The following is a 26,816-nucleotide window of genomic DNA, read 5'->3' as shown; positions in this document are numbered from 1 at the left end:
GTGCTTTGCAGTCTTGGACAATTGCCCAGGTAATTACACAGTGCTTCGCATATGACAACTAGGAACCGTGCTGAAGAAGTCTGAGACCTGCTTCAAGTCTCTTAGATGATCAAGCATGCCAGATCTTCAAAGCTGAAGATCTTCAAATGAGTCACACACAGCTTCTATACTGAGTGAGAGCATTTCAGGGAAAGATGTAATAGCAATGAGAAATCAGAAATTTCCTTAAAGAAAAGATAGTACTGATTTGTAAGCCAAAAAACTTTCACCACCGTGGACCAGAAAAAAAAAAAAAGTACTAAAACACTGTGCAACAGCACTGCTGTTATTGTTTAACTTTCTCATAGGCAGCGAGGCATATCCTTGTTATGGAACAACTGGAGCATTATACAGGTGGACGAGGTCACTGGCACAGAGTACTTGCAGTCTGAAGTCCCAGGTTCACAAATGCTTATCTTTATGCATTCTGAGTAGCTCAAAGCAATTTATTCACAACTTTTTTCCTTTCAGCATCAAGGCCTAAGAAAATGAGTGGGGTGATTCTGTGATGGAAACAGTCAATTACACATATAATGGCATACCTTTATGCACTCACATTGCACACACAGTGCAATTTTACTGTTTTAGGTGTGTAATAAAGTTCTCTCTGACTGACTTGCCACAGGGCATTAGGTGTTTTCATGAAGATGCTGCATCAACAACAGATCTTGAGAAAACATGACAATGGGCTTAGCTCTTACAGGGGCCATTGTTTTATGCTAGCTCCAGTTTCGGTTACTATGAAAGCTATTATAAATCATTACTTATAGTTTACGACAAATATCTTCTTGGAGACAAATCCTGCAACAAATTTCACATGACCAAGCTTCTCTACATCCCAAAGCTACAAAACAGAGTTTTCAAAAGCATGCAAGTGATTTGGTAAGGCACTTGGGGCTTACATGAATGGATTCTGGGACTTCTCACACATTACCTGTTGATTGTGTGCTAGTAGCATATTGTAACGATTAAAAATAAAAAAATAATTTCATCTATGGATTAAAAACAACCCACAAAATCTTAACATTAAATGGAAGGTATTCCATGTTCCTTACATATGTAAAGAGTTTATTATGAAGGACTCACAGTATTGTATTCCCCTTCAATTATTTGGTCCCCCACTGTGGATTGGGCTGTAACTTTCAATCTTCCAGGAGTTCCTTCCTCAATCTGTTCAACCTATGGTGTTTGAAAACAAGTTTTTAGTTTCAAATAAGATATGCAAATATATCCTTGTCCCACCACTTACCATTGAAAGTGAGCGTTTTTCATCATGACCTAAAATTCAAGCATTCAGTCTAAATATTGTTACCTTTCTCTAGATTTCTGATTACTTGCATATTTAAATATTTTGTTTTATCTCTCTGCATTTATTCTTATAACCAACATAATCATACCCAGTTTCTAAAAGTTGTATTGATGGCTAGGTTCTTGTCCAAGCTCACAGCATAAGCTGCTAGTCCTGTTTTTGAGGACAGAAGAGGTGAGAGGAAAGGGAACTCTTGCAAGACTGCGAAGCAGCATCAGACATTTTCTTCCGCTGCACCTAGAAGATGAGTGTGCCTTCCACGCATGGAGGAGCCACAAACACAGTCCAGCCCTTGGTAGGACAGGTCTTTGCCCTGTTTGAATGACTCAGTCTGACACATAAAGCACCCACTGTCTTGCAGGAGAGGGCAGCAGCTGGCTCTAAATGGTTGAAAAACACTAGCAACTTAAAAAACTCTGAAGAATCAAAATTCCACAGAGTCAGCTGAAATAAATATTCCTAGTTTTAGCCATGAATACAGCAGCACACTTTTGCTCCCGTAACTGCAGTGGATTACAGCAAATCAAAAGCAACAAAAGAAGCAGATGCAAATCTTTTTGCGCCCATGCTCTTTGTTGAGAGCAACACAATCATGGTTTGTAAAAAAACAACAAAAGCCAACACCAGAAAACAAAAAGCAGAAAGAGTGATGCCACTGGCTTTTTCCAAACGCTTATTTTTCCTGATAGATAATTAACAAAACAAGCAAATGGAATTTGAAGCTACATAGGTGGGTTCTCTTTTGTTCTATTAATTTTCACTGGCCTGTGAGGAAGGGACTGTATATCCTCAAGTACAGTCCTTCTCTCACTGCCCTGGAACTGCAAGGCTCCTAGCTGCTTGCTATGGCTGGCTGTACATACAATAGATATGTGTGTTTAACACATAACCATTTTGTGAAACTTTTAGTGTTCATTCTATGAAAGAAAGAATGTGCACCTCAACAACTGCCCTAGTTCCTACTTCATATATATTCAATGTTTGTCGACAGAAAAAGGAAAATTTCCAATCAAATTCTGTTTTCCCTGTACTTTTTTTAAATTAACCTCCCCACACCTTTTGTGCTGTTCTACCAACTTCAGAAGATCACCATGTTGAACTGTTCCTATTCTAAGGCAGCATTATTTGTAATAACTCATTTTCTGTCTTCAAATGTCCCACTGAAGGTTCATTAATAAGCACAATATGCATAACTTCAAAAACAACATTGGAAAAGAAGAGAAAAGGTGAAGAGAAGGTGGAAAGAAGAGAGGGCCTGCTAAAAACATACCCAGCAATTTATGTTCAAGGGTACTCTCAACTAGAAACAGGGCCAAATATTTTATTCCCATTGAAATCAATGGCATAAAGTGAAGGGACTGGGTAAAATACACAAAAGTGCATTTTATGACTATGGTGATGGACTCCTCTCTGCAGAGTGCATCTTGAGGAGACCACTCACCACCTAGCTGAAATGTTCTGCTTCTTCTAAGATCAACTTCCTCCTTCCCCATCCCCCAGAAAAGACTACAAACAGCTAAATCTGAAACATTTAAAAGATAGACACCAATCCCTGCTTTTCATACAGCATGGCATTTCCACAACATAAACATGAATAAGAGCATAAAGTTTCTTGAAACATCCACTTTGACCTCTCATAGCAAATCTCATAGTTTTTGAGAGGGGTCACATCCACAGAACAGCAACTGGCAAGTGCATTTTTTAAACTATTACTGATATGGCTAAGGGTGAAAAAGAATGGACTTCACTCTATTTAATGCTTTAATCCCCTAAGTGTTAAACTCTAACACTCTGGCTTAATGTCAAATGGAAAATTGCTTAATACATTTTTTCCTATTTTATAATAATTAAGCACTAATCATTGTGAAAAACCATTAAGAAAAATACTGTTAGCACCCTCTGAAGTCTTTGATAAGGCAATTTTACATTAAGCTCCAGAGCTTATCTAATCTGTTTTCAGCCTGAATTTGCCTATACATATACATAACTAACTGCATGAGTACCCCTACTGAACTCAAGGAAAATTAAGCAAGTATTCAAAAATTCTGCCAAGTAAAGGATATAGGTGCATACTTATAAAGCCCATTTACTTTTCAGAATAGCCCACTTGGCCTGGGCAACCTAAGCAGTATGTGCTGGTTGAGAATTTGAGAACTGACAATGAAAAATATGACTATTTGTGATGCACTGACTCTGGTCCTGCAGGAAATTATATACCTACTTAATTCTGAGCTTGCAAGCAGTCCCACCAATTTCAGGACAACTGCTGAAATGTAAGTATATTCAGCATTTGCAGAATCAGGACCATCAACTGTAACAAGATTTTTAATGCACGATATGCTGAGCAGTCTAATTTTGATAAAGACAATGAATTCTGAAATCTCTGATGATTTTAATAAGGCTAAATTGTGTTTCTCATTATATAATTTTAATAGACTTATTCAGTTTAAAACAAACAAAAATTAACCTATATTGTAGCAGATTCTATATTGTGAATTCAACTTTTGTATTCAGTAAAATAATCTGTATCTTAAAACATTACAATAAGTAATCAATCACATTAGAATCAGTAATCATTCAGTTGCAGTCAGGCACCACTTTCAGCCTACCTTGATTGGCACAAACTGTTTAATGAAGTTGATTCCATGTTCTTCCATATATTCACCAATTTTGTTTGCAATATCCTGGTCAAATCCTCTTAGAAGAATGGACCTCACCATTACAGTGACATCTAATCCAAGACCTGCAAGAAATCCTGCACATTCCAGGGCAACGTAAGAAGCTCCAACCACCAGGGTTTTCCCTGGACAGTAAGGCAAAGAGAAAAGATCATCACTGGAAAACAAGGAAAAAAAGAAAAGAAAGTCAGAGACAACCAGAAGAGTATATTGCTCTTTATATTTTTCTATTTCGTTTGTTTTTTTTGTATGAATAGGACTTTATTCCTATTCCTACTCACTAAAAAAAACCCCAAATTTTTTAGGAAATTCAGCTGAAATACAAGACCAATACATGGCAGATTAAAAAGTTCTAATTAGGAGCATAAAAAGAAGTATGAAATACTGTGAATCACGAAAAATGCTAACAGTTTTTACAATAACAAATGATAAATTGTTGAAAAAATGTCATTCTTTTTCTGAATCTTGCTGCAAATATTTTGCTGCAAACTTTAACTGTTCAGAGATACAGCTCGCAAGGAAGAGGCTCCGTATGTAGAGAAACACACCATCTTCACTTTTTTGAAGACATACTTTTGCTAAAGCATTATACACAGAGCCAAACATACCCTGTCAATAAAATAAATGAATGCAAATCAGCATAGCAGGCAGAGCTAGAAGTACAAAATTATGGAAAACGTTTTATCTGCCTGCCTTCCATTTCTTTCAACTGCTTCATCAAGATATACCATACTTTGGAGCTAGACTATGAAGCCAGGGCTTCTCAGGGAAGCAGGGAGGGATGGAGGTGTCGTGCTTGCTCAGCAGAGACTCGCTATAGCCTGGCAACTAAATTCTCAAAAGCTTTAAATCTAAAATGAATGTCTTTCAGTGAGCCACCGCAGAAGCTAAACAAGATGCTCTCTGCAAATGTTGCTGTGGAACAAAATAGCATGTGATAGTGCAATTAAATGTTACATCATAGTTCCTATTCCCCAGGGAACCTAATTAAGATTACACAGACAGCTTCAGTCTGATATTCCTTAGCTCTTTAGTTCCTGACCCTGCCACCTTAATGTTCTTTTAAAGCAGCACCTTAGAGGTGATATTATCTGTTACATCCAATTTCACTACTACTTACTAGCAGGGAAACATACAGTATGGTGTTTTGGTTTCACAGGGATTATGCCAGTCATTTATTTCATTGCTATAGGTTTGCAAGCCTGTAATTTCAACCTCTGTTTCTACATTAAGAGGTAACTTAAAAGTTAGCCTGAAATGAAAACACATTTCATCTGCGTATCACAATTTCTTGTCAAAACCATGCTAACTTTGCTTGGTTATCAATTAACCAGACATTTGAAACAAGTTTTCCCAAAAGTTGAGTTCATTCCAATGGCTGGGAAGAATTTGGTTTGAGCTTCAAGACTGCCAAAACGCATGAAGACAGGTACATTTCAACTGGCTTCACAACAGGGACTGCTTTGGAAGTCCCTTTTTCCTTGACACTTGAGCAGGCAGGTTTTCTCCAAGCAGACAGCATTCTTCATTATGAACAAATCTCAGTATGTGAACTGAAACAGACCATAAAGGACGGGGAGAAAAGGTGCATAATGGCTATTGAGACTGAGCTGATGAATTAATTTTATGATGGGCATACATATAATTTACAGCATTCTCAGTTACTGCTGTTACCAGCTAAAAACAGAACCGCCCTAGCCAGCTGCCCACAGTCCTGCAGTGTTTACTAGACACCAATGTTCTTGGTACCTCAATATCTGTCTATTGCTATTCTCCTCTGCTTATGTTCCTTCAAAGAAAAGTTACATAGAAAAAAAAAACAGCAAGCAAGCAGCCCTGTTCATACTTTGCTGTTCTCTCTTGCAGGTTGAGCATTTACACACGATGAATTATTTCATATTCCTCCCCATTTTTACCTGCTAATGCAGTACTCCTTGTCTCCAGGGATACCCAGGTAACGTGGTCTTTCACCAGTGGCAATGAGAAATCTCTTAGCTGTGTACAGTTTCTCAATTCCTCTTTTATTTGTTGCCTGTGGACAAAGTAAGAGTCCGAAGTGAGTACTTTCCAGTCCTAACAAGGGAAAGAATATTCTATCTGAAAAGCATCTTTATTGATAAAGCACAACAGGAAGACTGAGCAAACATGGCTAGGCAGTACCTTAACTGTGTGTGGTCCAACAAATTCTCCATACGCATTCTCATATGTGACTTTCTTCTCTCTCAGTGCCACCCGATAGCCCCAGTTCAGTGAGCCAATGTAATTCTGAACAGACTCCGTCATAGCCATCCAGTTGTGTTTGACTGTTACAAATAAAATAAAGATGTATCTTTCAGTCTGTGAGCCCTTTTTTTTCCATAGGCACCTTGTATTCCCAGACAGATCTTTTTGTCATGACCCAGTCACCTTTGTCTTATTCCTATTTTACTCCAGGGTAACCCTGCTGAAATTTGAAGAATTACAGCACCATAGACAGCACAAGAGGTCACAGCGAATCAGATCATATGACTAATATGACTTTCCTCCTGCTGGCCATTTGAGAAATTTTTCCCTTTTATTAGCACAGCCACAGTCTTTGAAACATGAAACATTTAGATTTATCTCCTTATCAATATTCTTCCATGGACACATGCTGTGAGCAGGTGTCACTGCTCAACAAATGAAGATTATGCATCTCTGAGAGGTGCTTCTGCATATTCCCCTCTACAGGATTCTATACTAAATAAATCCCAATCCTATAAACATGAACATCAGAGCTAAAATAAAGAAAATTCATCTGTCTATGTAGTAGTGAGGGAGACTGAGGGAAAGGAAATCCTTGTTTGCAATTATAAGAAAGTTTCTGTTTCTAACAGAGGACAATCTGGGGTCTTCCCTTGGATACTGGGTTACATTCAGAAATGGAGTAATATTTTATTGGTTTTATCTATACACCAGTCTTATTAAATATTGGTATGATCATAAGCTATTAAAAACAGATCAAATGCTGCAAAGCAGCAAGCACTGAGACCTTTAAATCTGAAAAGCACTTAAGTTTATGTACAGTCTCTCTGAAGTTGCCTCACCTTGTTAAAGCTGGAACATGCTTAAATGCATCAAGCACCTGAGTGTGAAAAAAATCTCTGGATTTTTGACACAAATGACAAAACTGCAAAAGAAGTTATCTTTCTGTACCTTCTTCTGTAAATTGCCATCCAAATTTGCGTGAATCTTGCAAGGCTTGTCCCAGTAAAGCTGCCTGGTGCATCAATTTTTTAGGTATACAGCCCACATTTACACATGTTCCTCCAAGACCTAAGTGAAAGGAATAGAATGTGTTTTCCACATTAGTGTGCCTGATCCCAAAGGAGAATCAGAGTTTCTTAGTAAATAATGCTCCTTTATAACAGGTTTGCAATGGAGAAAAATTTACCCCATGATGTTCCCAGAGGTGTAGGTGTGACAAAGTCCAGCACCATCACTTTCTTGTCATATTTGGCAGCCTCCTGCAAAACAAATTAAATAAGACATGTATCTAAATATTAGAGGGTAAATGGAGTAGATGATAACATCATGCATTGCTGAAAAGCTTCATGACTTTTAATTAAGTGATAATGAATGATTTGCAAGGGCACAGCCAGACAGTCATTAATCTTCAGAATTAATCTGTGCACTCAGTAGGAAAAAAGATGAAGGGGAAAACCAGGCATTCATCCTGCCACAAACAGCACAGCACCAGTTGGTACACAGAGGACTCTGACAGGGAATCAAACCTCTTCTCTCCTCCATCCTGTCATTTTGTTTACAACATTTCCAAACATGCCATTTACTTTCAATATATTTAATAAACTCTTCATTTATCCAATTTTCCCTTCAAAAATAGTTTCTGGAACATTTGTTTGAAACCACATCATGCAATGACATAAGCACTCATGTGGCCAAGTACTACAACTGTGTTTATCCAGTCTTTTTCCCTGCAGTATAGAGGAATGCTCAATTTTGAGTTCAATCTGCAGGTGTCAGGACCAGCTCTTGCTGTTCAAACTAGTCAACCTGTGATAAGCTGCTCTGACTGTCAGGATATGCAGATGTCATCATTACCAGAAAAGTGATGGTTTATTTCAAGATGTTTCCCTAAGATGTCTTCCCCTAAGAAGTTTCATTAACAATTCTACAGGCAATGTGTGTACATGATACTGAGAACTGGAATTTCTATACTGGCTTCATTATTTCCTTTGCACTTTTTGAGAGAAAGGCAAAAATCACTGGCAATAACTGGTATCTGAGAAAATCACTTAGGTAAGCACTACATAGCTGGGAAAGAACAACAACAAAATCGCTAGTGAAATGTAGAAAAGAAACTGATGCTTGGAGTAACCATAACTGTGTTGCATCACATGATGAGCTCTTAGAGATGTAAACAATTGCAACTATAGGCACAGGAGATTACCCTAAGGCCTTGGCGTTGGTTTGGGAGGAGCTGACAGCCTTCAGCAGTATATTACTAGCAATACTTGTTAATCCAAATAGTTGACAATCAAAATTTCAATTTTAAATGTATCTTATTTCATGCAAAATATAAATCATGTATTTCAAACAATGCAGACTGTGGACAACTTTGGAAAATATTAATGTATTGGGTTTCTGCTTCAAATTATAGTTCAAGGTTGGCCAAGAAGCTCATTTCTATGCATTAGTAGAACCTCTGAGAAAGTTCCTCAGAGAGGCACCCAGGGACAGAGATGGGTGCTCCCTTTTATGACAACTCTTACACAGGAATCGAAAGAGCTCTACCAGTGTTAGTTGACCAGCTAGAACTCACAGATTCCCAGCTAACACTAGTCCTGAGGTGCTACATGTTCACATAATACAGTGCAGCATTGTATCGACACATCAGTAGAGACCACGAATAGATATAATCACTTCCACACAGTGAGATGCCCACACTAACAAACCCTGCCTCACAGGCTTTCAAACCTTCCTGCATTCAGGACAGTGCTGCATGAACACAACAAGATTTTTCAGTGCCGGACCTGTTCTGTGTGAGCTGATATTGGTGGCCTGGTGCTTTGGTCTGGGTCTGTGGTTAGGTTGCACAGAGTTAGCTTGGCAGTGCTTGCGCTCACTGTGGAGACATGCCCCCAAACTAACAAGCTCTGAGCACAGACAGAGAGCAAAGGGAAGACATCCGATGCAAAGCTGCACACGTCATAATGCAAGGCATGGATTTGATCAACTTAGCTAAACCGGTGCAAACTTGAGCGTAGGTATCTGGAACTTGGTATAAGACCTGTGTAGTTGGGGGGTTGTTTTGTTTTGCTTCGCTTTGCTTTTTAAAGCCATCTATGTTAATTCACTTAAAAAAAAAAAAAGAATAAACTAAGTATGAGCCAGCAGTTTATATTTGTAAGACAGTTTCACTTCAACTTAATGAAATCGACTTTAAATACACACATTACTACTGATAGTGGTGCTGATTTTATTGATCTACCATCCTCTGCTCTACTCTGCAATCTCTTGTCTGCTTTCTAAACTAAACTGAAGGAATAAGGCAATTCATCTTCCTAGCTACACACCTCTTCTGATCCACAGCTGAGAAATGACGCAACTAACACCACTGCTGTAGCCTTGTAGCCTGACATATGTATACAGTAAAGCAAAGCAGTCTCCTTAAAGCAGTTACAGCAAGCTGTTACTCTTTTCTACTCTTGTTGCTCTCTTTTGTCTTAAAACATCCCCACTCCATCAAAATTTGTATCTATTTATCTTTGCAGGTTCTCCTAATTTTTCTAGATTTTATCTTTCATCCTAGGCCATGACAATAGTGCCCCTATTAATGGGAAACCAGCAACCCACCAGAATAGATTATGGACATATTGCACATTACGATCTACTACCCAGCTCTGCGCTCTCCCATTATAACAAAAGTTCTTCCAAAGAGCCAAGGTTTATATCCAACACTACAGTGAAATATTGTCTCCTCATTTTCTTTCACTCCTGATTTACCTCCCTCATTTCTCAAGAACAACAGGAATGTCTCCTGTCTGGAGAAACAATCCAGTTTCAGGTCTTGAGCAATGAAATAGCTACTTATTCCTAGGAATGCCCAGCTCACTTCTAAATAGATAATTCTGCTATAACAAGAAGAGGTAAAATGTACCTAACTACTGATGTAAGGGAGAGTTACTGAATTACACTAAATTTCAGCAAATTTCAAATATTTGGGATAACAACAGCTCTAAGAGTTGAAGAGAGCTGGTAAATTCTGCACTACTTCAAATTCTTTCAACCAATTCTAAGTATGTTTCTAAAAGGAATAGCTCAGCTAAAAATCATAAATTACTTGGCTACAGGCAGGAAGTACCAGACCCTAGAAATGAAGGGTGGGATCCTAACTCTACTTAATTTATAGGTAAAGTCTTCATTTATGTAGCTGTGTAGACTCACAAATTACATAAAATCTCCCCTATTGAAAAGCACTGTCAGAAATAAAAACAATATACACAATTATTTCTGAGCAGATATTAACATCAGACAAAACTAAAAACCTTTTGATGTCAATTTTGAAAAGTTTTTAAAGCTTTTTCAGTTATTAGTTGAATTTTAATTTTATTTCAACTACTAATAAAAGTCACTGTTGAGATAACTACATGCTGCTTTCTAACAACATCATCTCCCACTAGTGGGGATACTGGGGAACCAAGCTTCACTTTATTGAGATATATCGCATGACATTTTTATATTTTTCTTCTTCAGAACAGATAGAAATTAATATTATTGGGGTTAAATTCTAAAGAACTCCTGCTGATCAGGAATAAATGTAATGCCCCTACAGTGTTAAAAATAGGCAGATCCAAGCTGATCAGGATGGCACTCACCTACTTACAAGAAAATCACAACTTTTTTCTCATACCTTGGCAGCAGCCAGACCACCTGAGCCCCCACCAATGACAATGAGGTCAAAGTCGTAAGAATGGGGGACCTGCATATGCCCATTCATTTCCAACAGTTTCTGAAGCTTGCCTTCTTTATGTGCCTGAGGAGAGCAAAGCAAAAGGGGTTAGGGAATATTAAAACATTACCCATGGTGTTCAAAAAATGAGTATTTTCAGTAGCAAATATTGTGACAGGGGAATATAGGTGCATCTGGATTTCCTGAGCTCTGCTCTTAATTAGCATCCTCAGGTTTCATCTTCCTAATTCATTCTTGGATAGCTCAGTACCTATTATACCAAATTATGAACTTTCTTGTTCTTTGGAGGCTTGAGTTTCCTTGCACAGCTTTGTTTTTCACATCACCACACCTTCAGTGCCTCCTCGTAATGTACTCCAGGATGAGATACATACATGCTGACACAGGCATTCCATTAATTTATTTTATTCATCTGCCCTGGTCTTTCCTAATTAGTGTTTTTTTCCCTTCTCCTGCATATATTAGTAGGAAAATACAGCAACATATACACCGCTGTAATAATCTGCAATTACCAGCCTTACCAATGAACAAACAGAACTGAATGAAGAAAACAATTTCTAGAAAACTATACTTTGTAACCTGCCTTCGTGTATTTTTGCTTTGGTTTAGCATTGTAACTAACCTTATAATCAAACGGATCAAAAGAGATCACTGACGTTTCACCAGGGCTTCACTTTTTTTTGCATTTCATAACTACTACGACAGAAAAACACCCCCCAAGTCCTAAAATGCATTTTGATAGCCATATGCCACAAAGCACATTTCATTAATCTCCATATAGCCTTTCGAAGATCAGTCTTTGTACTCACTTTGTGGAGCTCCAATTTATCCAGGCTTCAGACCTCAAGGTCTGGCAAAATTCTCAGTGCCTCTCAAACTGTGGGACAACATTTGGAGTGAGTAAAGCGCAGATTCCTCAGCTGATGTAAATCAGTGAGTATCAACTGAGGTCACAATAAAACTTTTAAAACTAAAAAGTGAATAAATAAACATTAAGCAGCTAGTCACTTTACAAATCCAGTCACTTTTATTCAAGTGTTTCTACCTGACTGACTAGGCACTTGATTCAGTACTACTGAAGATGGTTATGGTAAAGAAAATTAAAGAAAGCAAGTAAGCTCTCTCTCTCTTTTGAGCTTACTTTCATTTTGTGTTTGTGCTCAACCCATTCTACTGTTTCCTTCCTCTTGGGTTAAATTATCCCCTCTCTGTTGTTCAACTGTGTCTACACTAGCAACTGCTGCCAGTGCAGCCACATCACTGACAAAAATCCCCCACCGCTCCATCAAATTACACAGCAATGTCAGCAGAAGTTCAGATTGTGCATCTGTCTGTAGAAAGTTACATTTGTATTAGTCTTTCATAACCGTGGATAGCATGTTAATTGTACAAATGAAACATAGAAAACATCTGGGGTTGTTGTGAACACGTCCAGAAATGCCTCAAGTCTTCCTTCCTCTTCTCTTTCTCCTCCGCAACCCCAATAATAGACCCCTATGATTGAATCTAAGTTTGTGCTCAGTTCTGCTTTTTACATCATGGCCACTGGCCAGGCTCAAACTTCCTACTGCAATCAAAAAAAGTCTGAAAAAGAAACACTTACTGTATTATGATAAGCAGTTTCACTTTATTCATATTTATGGATATAAACCTAGAGAAAGTGTGCTATTCTTTTCCAAAACACACCTTCTTATTTGCTCAGTGGCAACAGCCACCGTGAAGTTGAAGGGCAAAAGTTAGCTCCTGCACAGCCATCAGATACAACTACCAAGAGCATCAGCTTCATGATGCATATACCATTTCATCTGTGGTTCCCTACTCTTTGGTCCATCTTCATTAGTTCAGCATACTCATTCTTCATGAAAATGCACTATCAGTTTTAGACCACACTAAGTAAATTATAACCATTCCTCTGAAGCCAACTCCTAGGAACCTATTCCAAAGCAGCATGGATCTTGAGCTCTGCTTCCCATTTAACAGGGGAAACTTGTTCATGACCCATGAACCAGGACTGTGACTCCATCCTGAGAATGGATCTCCTCCTTTCTGCTCCCAAGTACTATAATTTGTTAAAAGAAAGTCTACATTCTCATTTTTAACGTCAAAACTAAATGATAGAGTTAAAAAAAATTATCTCCCCCTACCTTTAAAGTTTTCTCATGATCTCCTATGTGCTTCTCTTGTACAAAAACAAGTGGCTGTGAAGTTTCTGTGGCTAGTTCACAGGTCCCTTCTTGCAGCTTCTGTGCATTCTCTGTGAAATAAAGGATAAAAGAGTGCAGCGTCGGCGGAGAGGTCCTTTATGAAGGCTGCGCTCCTGAAGTGAGATTGGCCGGGGGAGTGGCCTTTGCCACTCGGCACTCTTCCTCTTCAGCGGCATGCCTGTCTCAGGGCAGCCTTCCCTAAGGCAACTGATGAGTCATTTGCAGAGTTAGGATGACTTGCTATATTTTTCTCTTTAATGAAATCCCATATGAGGATTGGCTGGGATTTCAGTACATTTTGCCAATCCAACAATATGCTTGGAACGAAGCAAGGAAATAAGATTCACTGTGCTTAAGCTTGAAGATTCAGTCTTAAAAGAAGGTTAAGATTTTTACTTTTCTCGTCCAGAAAGTGATTTTTTTTACACTATTGTGCTGTCATTTTCTTCAGTCAAATACCTTTTAAAACCAATTAAAAGTTTTGATGTTTCTCCTGCAGGTGGTTCCCTGGAAATGCTTCATTCAGGTCAATATACTGATATGATAAAAGTGTTTTTTTCATGCAAAAAAAACCCAGAATTTTTTCTGCCACAATGTATTGCTCATACTCTTAAATTGCCTTAATAATTTTTTTCAAAAGTCTGAGAAAGATCTGTGTTTCTTCACTGGGCATATTTGTAAAATAAATACATATTTCCAACAGAAAAGGTAAAATACATTAGTGGAAGGAAAAAAATTAACATCTCTAGTTCTGGTGATACTTGATTTGACACGGCATGGAAAGAAAAGAAAATCTGACACATGACTGGAAGCCATTATCAATTCTGCCTTCTTCCACATAACTCTGAGTTACATTAAACTTAATTCCCAATAAATGGGTCAGTACCACTTGTTTGTACTTAATCACATACATATTTTGTACTGCACAACCAGCATTAATTGAGCAAACTCTTGACTGACACATGCACATACTTATACAAACAGCTATACTGAGTGTGCACACATTCCTTGGGCAGTGAGCCCGCAAATGTGAAAAGCATTCACACACATACGCACACAAATGCAAAAGGGCAGAGTCATTGAAAATTGGTCTCTAACCTTGTTGTCTCAGTTTCCCTCTCTGAAACATGTTGATAAAATTCCTCTATCTCACAAAGTTATTGGAAAAAGTAATTTACTGATGTTGGTAAAGGGTTTCAAAGATCAAAATGGTTATTCAAAAATTATGTAGCAGTATTAGGGATGTATAATTCTAAGCCTATTCCAGCTTGTGGAAAGCCTACATGAATTCATATGTGTATATATCTCCCCAAACGCCTGCGCACACACACACACACCCCTGGGATAAGCAAGAACACAGGTTTTGAACACTGATCACAATCTGCACGAGGGAGGAACCTCTTCTTCAGTACATTAGCAAAGCTACATTCCTGCTAGTACCTAAAGCAACTGAAGCCTTATACTTTATTCCTGTAACAAGTTTCAACAACCTCAGGAATGTTCACATAAAACTGTATCTTAAATTAGATAAAGATCTAGCAGTTAGACAACACAGACATTTATATAAATATCTCTAATTATCTACAGGCAGACCTCTGTTAGACATTCATAGCTTTAGCATAGCCCCAAAACCCAAAGGCAACCATAACCTCTGACAGAAACTTAAAGAGCTTTGTGGGCAGGCTGTTAATGTTTGGGGCCTCTCCCTTGTTGTTTCAGGCAACCTGCCACAGACAGAATGACAAAGCAAAAAAATACTTTCTGTATCATGTGTTTGCTCATGTGAGCACTCAGCAGAATCCCAGCCATTAACGACAATTACAGTAATCTTGGTCTTGGTGAATCAATACTTCCCAGAAATCCATTAGAAGATACCTTCCTTCAGACTAGGACTGATAAGCAGAACCTGGATCACTGAGCAGCTCTGGATAATCCTCATAGCTGGAACATTTAGGACTACTCTCTGGGGAGTATCAGCATGACTTCAACAGATCTGTAGTGACTTACAGCCATCACAGGAAGATCCAGCTCTTACTCTGCACTTCCGCTGTCTTTGAGTTCATTAGTCCCAATCGACAGCAGCTGTTCTGTGCTACATCCCCTACTATGTGCCAAGTGTTCCTTCACACAGGGAAAACTGAGCTAACAATTCTTTACAATCAAAAGGGGATGAGCCTACTATTTCACTCCACTGTTTGCTTCCTCTTCCTGGCAAAATACCCTGTCTGCATACTTGGCACCAGCTCTGCCATCCAACAGACCCTTACATGAGCTAAATCAACTCATTAACCTAGGAGAAAACTAACACAGAAAAACAAAATGTGGATAGTTTTCTACCAGCCTAGCAAACTGAATCAGCTCACAGAAGGGTCCCATGAGTATCAGAGCCAATACAAGGGAGAGGGCATGTCCACACAAACCAGATGAAGAGGAGGAGGAGGCAGCAAGACTTCTCCTGTTGGTAGCATAACCATTGCCAGATTTGCTCAGCAGCTTGTTAAAACAGCCCAAAAAATGCCTTTCTAGAGTTTATCTGAATCCATTTCTGAAGCAGACCACACTAAGCCACACTGGCACTTCTCTTGAGGGTTAAAAAATACAGTGCAACAACATGGCGCTTTAAATTCTCACCCTTCCTTACTTGGAGAGAACTTCCTCATGAACCAAAGTTCTCACTCCCACTAGACCCTACCTCTGAACTTTAGACTCTTGGTTGTGTAACTTCTAGCATGGAGAGAGGAAAGGAACCCTTGGTTTCAGAAGGCCTTGACCAAAGAGGAACACAACAAACCCTACAGAATAATCCAGACTAGCTTTGTGAGCAGACTCATTCCAGGATAAGAATGACCTTATTCTGCAAAAATATCCTCACAGGGATCTAACAGGCTATGTAGACAGAACTTGGGGATCTGCAAAAAGCATGCGGCCTTAAACTACTCATTGTGCAGATCTATAAATGGTGCTTCAAGGCACAGGTCTATGCTGATTTAGCTAGGATCTGCATATCACACAGCAGTACATTATCAACAAAAGAGAACTTCACAACATTTTTGACAAAATATCTAACTAAAAACAGCTGTCTTTACTCCAATAGCTTGGAAAATGCCTCTAATTTTGGAATGCTTATGAACAATCATGTGACTTGCTTTACAGTCTCTTCAGGCATCTGAGAAATGCAGGTTATTTCATATGACATTGAAGGTTTAGCTTATGCTTAAACTAGCTTTTTAGCTGGAAAAGCATTTCAGCTTTTCCTTCTCCCACTTTTGCTCATTTCTGCCCTTTCACCACGTCATTGCCTCCTCAGTTACATAAATTCAAACGTCTGGAAGTGATGGATAACAGAGCCGTTATATGATCCAGATTACAATAACACCAACAACAAGGAAACAAGCCTTTAAAATACGTATGTCTCTAACTTGGATCACATCACAGATCCATGCTAAGAGGCTGCTTTGCAATCAGCTCAGCTGACAAAACTGCAAAGGAATGGAAACTTGGGGCAACAGGCAAGAAAGGATGAAAACCTTTTAAACTGACTTTACTCCTAGAGGTATCATAATGCACCCATATCTCCAAGAGATTCAGGATCAGAATTGAAGATTCTGATGATGAGAAATTCAAAAGTGATATGTAGAAGCTGTACTTCCAACGCCTTGATATAGGTTAGATCTTTAACCTACCTCACACGCTATTTTCTACTGCTAAAGCAGCCTTACAGCTAATCAAGAGGGACAACTGGGCTGGCTATTGTAGAAGCTGTGTCAGGGCTTGCTTAGATAAGGGTTACATGCAGTGTGCTCTAGTGATCCTGGCCAAGAACCACTGTTACCTGCAACAGCATAAATTAACACAGCCCTCTGGCTATTTTCATTCATTCCAAGTGCTGATTCAACACTTGGCTGCCTTCAGAGGAAGTATAAAGGTGGATTAGAGGTACATCTGCCTTTTCACCTGAACGCAGCCAAAGTCTGAGCCCGAAATGAGTTAGTTGGTAATGTTAAAACAGGCCAATCTGACATTATTTATACACATAGAATTCAATGCTCACTGACAAGCACGGTTAATCAAGAGTAAGGCACTGATGTCCAAAGAGTGCTATTACTGAAGGGTGGTATATGTGAGCCTCTGTTCCTACTGTGAACACACAAGATAAAGATATATGAATGACAAGTACCTCTAGCCTTCTCTCTGAAGTTAGCCACTTGTCCTTAAACATGTGTAAAACACCACATGTGATCACTCCATAGAAATCATACAGCTAGCGTAAGATCTTCACTTTCTTTCCTAAGTGTCAAATATTAATAAAGTCCAGAGGTTGAAGAAGCCTACTTCAGGGCATCTTTTGCATCTATATACATAAACAGAAGCCTGCAACAGCTACATAAACTCCTTATGGTTTTTAATTTTAGCCTGCAAGGAAAAAGTTCCATGGCGAATGGAACAATCACAAGGCTTCACCAATATCATAAAAACATGCATCTTCCCCAGGGCTGAAAGGCAATCTCCTGTTTTTTCCTAAACAATCTCACTGTTTGCATATGCAACCATAGAGGAAGCAATTACAGGAAAAGCTAAGAAAGACTGAGCTATTCATTTGGTCCTTAAGACTGCCTGCATGGTTATCTGTTTGGTCTAGCTCAAACGAAAAATAAAGAATTTCCAGGCACTTGAAGAGCTCCCTCACCTGCAGAGTGCATAAACATTAATAGATAAGATTGAATAGTGAAATCATTTTCATCCTTTTCTCCCTGGATCACAGGTCTGTCATATTATTTGCTGGCTTCCTATGCATTCAGTCTTCATGTAGCTACAAAGAAGCACCAAATGTGTAAACCTAGAAAACAGCCCCGATGCTCCACTGGTTCTGCCAATGACTTGCTTGACAGCTTGTGAAAATGCCCCCAAAGTGTTGACATATTTGAAATGATTCTGATAGGAAGTATCTTGTTAGAAAGTAGATGCATAAGTTAGCTTGGCTTTGTGAGGAGCTTGGCTTTATGCCCTCTCCATGTCTGACTGAGAAGTCCTTAATTCCACTGGTGAGAGTTATTTCACTAAGTAATTGTATTTTCCATAGTAAACACAGGCTACTGATAGAAATGGGAGCAGATCCAAAACAGCCCTAACCATACGAAGAGGATGGGATGTGTAACCTGGCTCCCTGATGTCCTTTCCTACACTCATTTCCCTGAACCCACTGAATTCAAGAACAAATGTGACCTGGATGATTCATACAAAGTTTTATTGTGACTCGCTCTCAAATTCAAAAACCCCCAAGCTTCAAGACTGACAAGTCTAACAGAGAATTTTGTTTTCCTAATAAACATAAAGTTTTTTGGACTATATTATTGTTTATATCTATTAGGTATGCTGCTGCAGAGTGCTTTAATTGTAGCTGTATTCTTGTTAATCAGCTTTTAATATCTTAGCACCTAAAACTTCTTCCATTTAAATAAAGCATAGCTTGAATGGGATGCACATCAGGACATAATGTGGAATGACTTAACCTTGCACCTAGTTAAAAGAGCATACATTTACAGAAACTGGGGTGCTCTACTTTGGCACGGATTTAATGTTAACAAAGTCCTGGGCTCTAGTCAGTAGTGTTACTCCAACATTACTCCAACACACCTATCTCCTTTAAAAAATATATATTTTTTTAATTGCATCCATTTGAGTAAAAAAGTAAAAAAAAATGTAGATATAAATTTTCTTTGGGTAACTTTTCAACCTAAGTGTTAAGTTCAGTTATGTATGTAAAAAAAAGAAGTAAGCTGTCAGGTTTTAACAGAAAGAACGTTCTCAGCAAATCAAATGCAATTAACATAAGAAAAAGGCAGAAAATGACAGAAATCTTCATAGTTCTGTTTTCTCAGCGGACAATCCAAATCTACCGAGAACTTTTAAACAAACTCCTACATAGCAGAGCAAGAATTAGAAAACCAAGACTAGCCAAAAAAGAAATACTGACAGTGAAACGATAAATGCGACATCAAATGAAAGATAAATTTTCAAGTGACACCTAACTGCGGGCCTGATTCAAAACCTTCTAGACCCAATGGAAAAACTCCCATACAAACTAAGGTCCTAAGTGACAAAATTCACCCCTTCCAGCTCAATCTCCTAATGAACCTCTGGGGACTGACTCAGCAAAGCCCTTCAACCTGCTTTTCACTCAAAATGAGCCAGCAGGTGGAATGGAATTGTTGTGAGCAGGCTACAACCCACGACCTTTGCATCAAAGAAGAAGGTGAAGAGCTGCTAATTTAGAGCAAGAAGCTCAACACTGAAATATCTCCTACTCATTGGCACACAACAAGGCACCCAAGCCATAATCTGTGACATCCTGATAAGTCTGCAAGAGAGATTCTAAAACTGGCCTCAGTCTCTAATTCTGAAGAAGCTTGACCACCTCTGAGTTAGTGATTAATCTCTCCATTGAAATCCGTAAAAATTGTGCATGTATCAAGGCACATCCTTAACTCATTTGTGGAATCAGGGCCTTTGCACTGGACAGTCAAGGCTTGGTATGGCATGGAAATAAATATATTTGAGTGGTGAATAAAGGAAGAGTCTGTAGCTGGGAAGAGGTACTGGGCAGCCCTTTAAAAAAAAGCAAAAGAATGAAAAAGTTTATGGCACTGCTGAACTTGGAAAAGACAACAGCAGACCGTAACAACCAAAATCTTGACCCTGAAAACAGTTCCTCACTCGTGGGCTCTTTACCTATGCAGATCCTGAAAGCAAAGGAATCTGACAAATCAGTTGCACTACAGAAACCAAAGCAGCTGAACTTGTAAGATATGGTAAGAATTGTGCATTTTTGAACAAAAACTGAGGTATTACCTTAGTACAGCGATTGCATGTTGTTCTAGTGCAGATCACAACAGGGTTCTTACCTATGTAGCTTTGTATTTTAAACATCAGGTCTGCCCCTGTATTTTTAATATTGGATTTAATACTGTTTCCTGTGCTGGAAGTGGTAATGGCTTTCCTGTTTGTATTCCATCTTCCATGATGGCAACCTTCTATGATATAAGAAATGAAAACTAATTGAAATAAAAAATGTAAAATGATACATAGTAGAGATGACAAAATGAAAAAAAATGCAGAAAAATTGCAAAGCGTCCTTAAATAGTAAAGTATCTTAAAAGACAGGATGTTTAGATTTAACAAGCAAAAGAAGGAATTCCTACTTCCAGTCACATCTTTTCCTTGCACTTTCTCAATATCCATGCAGCTACAAACACAGTCCAATTATAATACAAAAAAGTATTTGACTTCATTGATTTCAACAGGGACATCATTATACTCCATGGATTGTTATGAAAAGTCCTACAAGAAATGTTTTTGCCATAGAAATTATGGAGCTTGAAAGCTCTGGCCTCACTCCTACCTCTGAAGTTTGAGGCTTGCTTACAGAATTTCCTAATAGCTCTCACACCATCAAAGCCCTTGGCAGCATAAGACAATTGCCACTTGTCCTAGAAAGTCTCCAACCTTTACTCTTTTCTTATGTAATCGTGGCATGTTTACAGTAAACCATATAGGATTTAGCCATGCTGCTCTAATTAGCATTAATAGGGATGTTTTCCATGAGTATAACATCACATGCTAACCTCAAAAATTTCTAGAGCATCTACAAAATAAAGTCCCCTGGCTTAAACAGAACTAGCTGTATAAATTGGAGGTAAACTTCAGAACACCCCTTTTTTAGTAAAGAAATAAATAACTAATACTAAATTAGTTGCGTATCTTTTGACTACTTCCATCATCCATTTTACTTCATTGTGAGCTAAATTAACCAGATTATGAAAAACCTAAACATAAAACTTCTTTGTCCCTGAACTATAGAAAAAGCCAGTAAAATTTCATATAAAGCTTTATAAAATGCAATGCTTATGGAAAACATCATCTTACAATACCAGTAATTTTCAACATGGATTTTTGTCTACTTCCTTCCAATGTCACTATTGCTTTTGGATTTACCCATATTAACGCAATGCTTTGTCTAATATGGATCAAAACAACAGAAGCTGATTTCTGGTATGACTAAGTGGAGTTGTATCATATTCACAGTGCTATCCTGGCTCATTCATTTGGGATGACCTGCAAAAGCTGGGTTTGCTGCTTTGCCCTCGAAATTCCTGTGGCCAGCACAAACCTGTGGCTACTATAAACTGTGATTAATACTCTCATGCTACATTTTTTTCTGGTCAGTAAATAAACAACTGTCTGACAAGGGGAGGAATATCACCAGGCACACTTTAACAAGTATAGCACCTGAGGCACACAGAAGTGGAACAGAGTATTCAGCAGAGCTGGGAACAGGATCCGGATCTCCTGCTACAGTGCCATTAATTAGTCCCTACTGCCACTGGCCATGCCTTTATTGCCTCTACCACAATTAAAGCCGCTTATTCATTCCCACCCATCTCTTTGTAATGAGGGTTTCATTTTAGTCACACGGAACATCAAAAAACATAGGAAAGCCTCTCACACAGGATCAGATTTTTGCCAAACAAGTCAGTATTAAAAGTGAACATGGTTAAAGTAAAGCAAGCTTTTTGCAGGTGATCACCCAGAATCTGCAAAAAGTTTAAGGCAGGCACTGCACTGTGAAAGGTACCTGGGTGCTTGGCTTGGAAGCCTGTGATTTTTTCAAGCAGGGCTTTCTAAAGAGGGGGAAAAAGCACTGATTTTAATCCAGAGCAGTCAAAGTTTCTGGGCCTTGGAAAACAAAAGGACTAGGGTGGAACAATTTAATCCTCTTTGCAGCAACCCAGCACACAATGACATTGCATTTCTGTGAGGTGAGTGAAGTGAGGTAACCTAACTGATCATGACCCTCAAAACTTCCTTGCTACATAACTAATACAACAAACCAAACTGATGCATATGGATTCTGACAAAGGCCTAACTGGAAATGGTTGTAAAAGATGGGCAGGAAACAGTAAATACATTACACTTTTGTGAGCTAGAATTACAGAAATGTTTGCTTTGTGTAAGGTCGTGAGAACAGTGCAGGAGTGAAGGAAGTTAAGAGCTTCCTTACTGTCATACTGGGAACGCAATGCCAGAATACACAAGAGGTGACAGTGTAGAATCATGCTTTCCCCTCTGAGTATGTGAGATACCTCAGTTCATTACTGAAAACCAGTGCAGGTTCTTAAAGAAAAGCTTAGTACTAGACTAGAATAAGCTACTATTATTTTCTAGCACGAAGTAGTAGCATCAATGGAAGAAACGGGCTTGTGGCATTACAAGGGAGACAAAAGTCTTATCTGTGACACTGTGTTACGATTCTAACAGCAGGAGATATGAATGCAAAGGGAGGAAGTAAAGATAGCAAGCAGATGAAAGAGCTGGGTCAAATAGCATTATGACAGCCAATGTTAACAGGGGTCAACGACTTCTAGTGAGACAAACAACCCGACTACAGGCACACCAGGCTCCCTCACAGAGAGACACACAGTGCCATAGGTTCACCATGAACAAGACTGACCACGTTATCAATAGTACAGCAATAGATAGTTCATATAGGATGACAACATGCTAAGGAAAGCAACAGCTGTGAGCTTCTTAGAAGAAAAACATAAGGTAAAACTCAGTTGAGGATCAGGAAAAAGACAGACATAGCTTGGTAAGTTAAAGGATGGCTCTGTGAGGAAGATACACAATGTGACACCAGGAGGAGTGTCTGGCTAACAATTGCTGCTAATGCAGAAACAGAACATACAGTAAGTATTCAAAGACATGATACAGACATTCAGAACGAGGAAAACCTGAAAAAGAAATGAAAAAGAATTTCACAGGAAACATATGAGTCAAGAAGCTAGAACTGGAAGAAGCAAGATTTAATCTACAGGCAGGAAGCAGCTGCATTACAGGCAGATATCAAAAAAAGCACTAGGCATCACCCATGAAACTTTCTCAGGAGACAGCAGGGGTAAAGTGCAATCGCTTTAAACTGTCAGAAAAAGGAAAATAAGATATCAATTCAATATACAGAATAAGCCATAGTGGTTGGGATATTGCATGATTTTCTTTGGTATTTGGTTCACTTCCTGCAAGCACAACCAAACAGATAGCAAGGTATCCTACAGGAGGACAACCAAGATGAGCTTAATAGAGGTACAACCTTCGGACAGGAACGAGCGGTGAAGTTGTACCGATCCCAGTATCTCCAAAGAAGCCTTGAATATAGAGAAACCATTACACTGGACTGCAGGAAAAAAAAGGGGCCAGTACTGTACACTGTGAGGGATGAGCACTGTTCCCATTCACAGCCAAAGTCAAGGGGATGGCATAACTGTAAACAAGGGCAGAAGAAAAAACAAGGTGGGCAACCATGGCTCCACCTCCATGAGGTTCAAGCCTGCTCTACACTACACAGAGTGCTATGACACATTTGTTATTGTTATACCTGAGCCGTTCACATGCAAATTATATTGGCAAAACATTTGCAGGAAATATTACAAAATAAATAAAAGTGTGCAGGGCCTCATTACTTATGCCTTCACCACACGAAAATGTCAATACAACTTGATCACCACCAATGGTAGTACTCCAGCACAGAACTAGGACCACCAAACTGGATCCCCCATTATATCTTACAGTTACGCTGGATTCAGAGACTCTCAGATTAGCACAAAACATCAGCAGTAATGATTTTAACAATACTTTGTTAGTTCACTTTGTAGAATCCAACCCAAATCTCATTCCAAGTCTATTAGAACTTTCCAGGTCCATCAGTGAGTATGTACCAGGTGCTGAGTGCCTCATCCCAAATGGAGCTGAGCAACCTTAAGTCATATCAAAGTCAAACAGAAACACAGCATCTCACAAAATTCATCTAGCATGAGGATCTGGGGAAAAAAAGGCAGCACTGGAGGTGATACCAAGGCAGAGTGCTGCAGAATAAACTATGTTTTATATGGCAGGAGCTGCAACTCACACAATCTTAATTCTGAGATGTTTAACTTTAGTCATTTATTCTGTAGTCCTGACTTCTTTTCATTAATCCTTTTTTTTTTTTTGTAATAAAATGCATGTTTATCAATAAAGAAAACTAAAATAATGCAGAGATACATTAACAAAAAGTCAGGAAAAAGATTATCCTTTATTTCAAATTTTCATACCTTTACACCTACAAAATGTGTCATAAATATGGCATATTCAAAATACTTTTGGTGATGTAAACCAAATGCTATTTGAAGATTGTAAGATAACCTTTATAAAAGTACAAACTAAGGTAGAATGTCTTCAACAGCTGTGGTATACAGAATATATATAAGCATTATATCTTAAAAATAAATTATTTTTTCCTGTGCTAGCCACCATTTTCCTTGCCGGTTTTGCTCGCTACCAGTGTTTGCTTTATTAGACATCTTTTTGGCTCTTAAAGTGAATTAATAATTCTGACTTTGTAACAAAATTTATTATTCCCATTGACAAAAAGATGGAAGGGTGGGAATAGATCCAAAAAGGAATTAAGAAATTCTTAAAGGCATGAACCACCCAATTTCTTCCTCCTCCTAGTAAAAGAACGCACAAAAGTTTAAATATACCTTGTCTGAGAGGTGTATGCAGAGATAAAAGTAGAAAAACTGCTCACTGCTATGATTAGCTATAGAAAGGGATTAATTTAAGATTGTCCATGATTTAGAGTCAGCTAAACAACGAGTAGTTAGCTTTTTTTGAATTCTGTTTCAGTTCTCAAATAAATTATGTATCTCTATTTGCATTCTTACAATTATTTGCTTTTAGTCTTCTATTTGACCTCTTCTAACACCACCCACAACTCCTCTCATCGCTTGTTCTTGATGGACATAAGAAAAATTGACTTGTTCCTTTAGGAAACAGATGTTAGGTTTGAGGTATTAATTTACTTGTACATGACCATTCCAGGAGTGAAGCTGCCTAGATTCTGCAATATAAGACTTGGCATCATAGTTTAAACCAACTTTACTGGAGGATTAAGCTAAGACACTGCCAGAGTTTTCGAATGGGCAGCAGGGAGTAGTACTGTCTTAAACTGAGAAACCAAGATACAGCAGATCGTGTAGACTGCAGCCCAAACAACATGTTCTTTTAAGTCATGTTAGCCTAAATGAGTCAGCTTCGCAAGGCTGAAAAATCTCATTAAGATGCTGGCTTCACTTCTGAGTTTGTCAGTGGGTACACGGTCATCCAGAGGGATACCCAAACTAGGTTTGGGTATAACCACACTGCAGTGTTTATCCTGCCCCAAACTCTCTACTACCACACCTACATTGCTTTCAGCATCTGACTTAAAGCTAAATCAAGTATTGCTACTCTTAATAGTAACCTGTCGGTTGGCAACATGAGGTAAGGAAACATTCCCTAATTGCTCCCAGGGAGCTGCCTTACTCTTCAAGTACAAGGACAACTGGACTCTCTTGATGGCATATGCTTGGGCAGTTTGACAGGCTTTTCTTTTTTCTTTTTCTTTTTTTTTTTCTTTTTTAAGTCTTCCCCAGTTAGGGTAGAAGAACATCCAGTGCATCCAATGCCATGCCCTTAATTGAGACTGTGGGATTTTATGTTCATATAATTAAAAAAAGGTACTAAGCAATATGCAGCCATAACAATAAGCATATTTCATGAGTTCTAACTGGTATAAACCTCATTTTTTTGTATTTGCCATGTACTGCTGTGCTCCCGCCTTGTGTAAACTCTTACTGCACAGGCATCTTTATTCTTTGTTTGCAAAGACACTGTGACAATTCCCTGTAAAATACTACATACTATCTTAAAGCTGCCAAAGTGCTTTACTTTGGGAGGTCTCCAACTATTATGTATAAAAAAATACCTATAAACATGTACCCCTTTCCCAAGCATAAGAAAATTTCTGTAATCTTTAAACAGGCAGAGTTGAAAATGTTCCTTCAGTAGTAGATGCCCAATGAAATACTATGTACTAAAAGCGCTTTTTCATTTATACTGAAGTGCTGTGCAGCCCTAGATGCATGCACAGTTAAATTTTCAGCCATTCATTACTTCAAGCTCATTATTTCTCCTCCTCATCAAGTTTTACAGAGCCGGTGAGAGCACTGTTAATCATAAGTCCAAAGAGCACCTGAGACCGAAGCTGGGACTCTGAATGGGTACAAAATGGCCAGGTGAAATACAAATTTCCCATTGTTGTCACGGCAAGCGTCTCAGTCCTCGTATTATGCAGAAACCGGCTTCCACCCAGCTCCAAACCCTTTCGCCTCCACAGGCCTGCGCGCCCCAGGAACCCCGCTCGCTGCTGCTTGCACGCACGCATGGCCAGAGCCCAATATTCTCACCTGCGCCGAGTAGCAGCTTCCCTTGGTGGTGGAAAGGAGCCTATTAATAAAGCCCTACCTAGCCTCACTACTACCTAAATTGGCCTTGATTACAGTAGCTGATCCGGTGTCAGAGGTGATATTTCAGAACGATGTAACATACAGGCTCGGGCGTGTAGCTGCACTAGGTGAAGGCATACCTGTAAAAGCGATAAATTTTTTTTTTTTTTTAAAGCGTGGGGCACATGTGCCTAGAAAGCCGGCGGGGAGCGGCGTTAGCCCGCGCAGCCCGGCGCAAGCCCCCCTCGCTGCGCGCTGCTGCGCGCTCTGGGCCAG

General features: G+C 38.9%; 1 protein-coding gene across 5 annotated transcripts in view; it reads right to left on the bottom strand.

Moving 5' to 3' along the window:
• TXNRD1 (thioredoxin reductase 1) overlaps nucleotides 1-13,266 on the bottom strand; it is a 29,278-nt gene extending 16,012 nt beyond the window's left edge. For 2 of the 5 annotated variants that reach the window (XR_010886105.1, XM_067308552.1), the window contains exons 1-9: nucleotides 13,123-13,161; nucleotides 11,788-11,855; nucleotides 10,919-11,041; nucleotides 7,439-7,511; nucleotides 7,201-7,320; nucleotides 6,187-6,329; nucleotides 5,943-6,058; nucleotides 3,958-4,183; nucleotides 1,126-1,218 (exon numbers count right to left, since the gene is read on the bottom strand). Coding sequence is in view for 4 of the 5 variants with exons in the window: in XM_067308552.1 (XP_067164653.1) it covers nucleotides 1,126-1,218; nucleotides 3,958-4,183; nucleotides 5,943-6,058; nucleotides 6,187-6,329; nucleotides 7,201-7,320; nucleotides 7,439-7,511; nucleotides 10,919-11,005 (858 nt within the window). In the remaining variant the exon portion in view is untranslated. Of the gene's footprint in view, nucleotides 1-1,125; nucleotides 1,219-3,957; nucleotides 4,184-5,942; nucleotides 6,059-6,186; nucleotides 6,330-7,200; nucleotides 7,321-7,438; nucleotides 7,512-9,295; nucleotides 9,359-10,918; nucleotides 11,042-11,787; nucleotides 11,856-13,122 lie in introns of those variants that run through there. The other 3 variants (XM_013947244.2, XM_067308580.1, XM_067308557.1) reach the window with 3 other exon arrangements.
• Between the last annotated feature and the right edge of the window lie 13,550 nt (nucleotides 13,267-26,816).

This window comes from Apteryx mantelli, chromosome 1 (assembly GCF_036417845.1).
Source record: "Apteryx mantelli isolate bAptMan1 chromosome 1, bAptMan1.hap1, whole genome shotgun sequence".
NCBI lineage: Eukaryota > Metazoa > Chordata > Aves > Apterygiformes > Apterygidae > Apteryx > Apteryx mantelli.
Note: the sequence above shows the minus strand (reverse complement) of the source record. Positions and strands in the feature narration are given on the sequence as shown.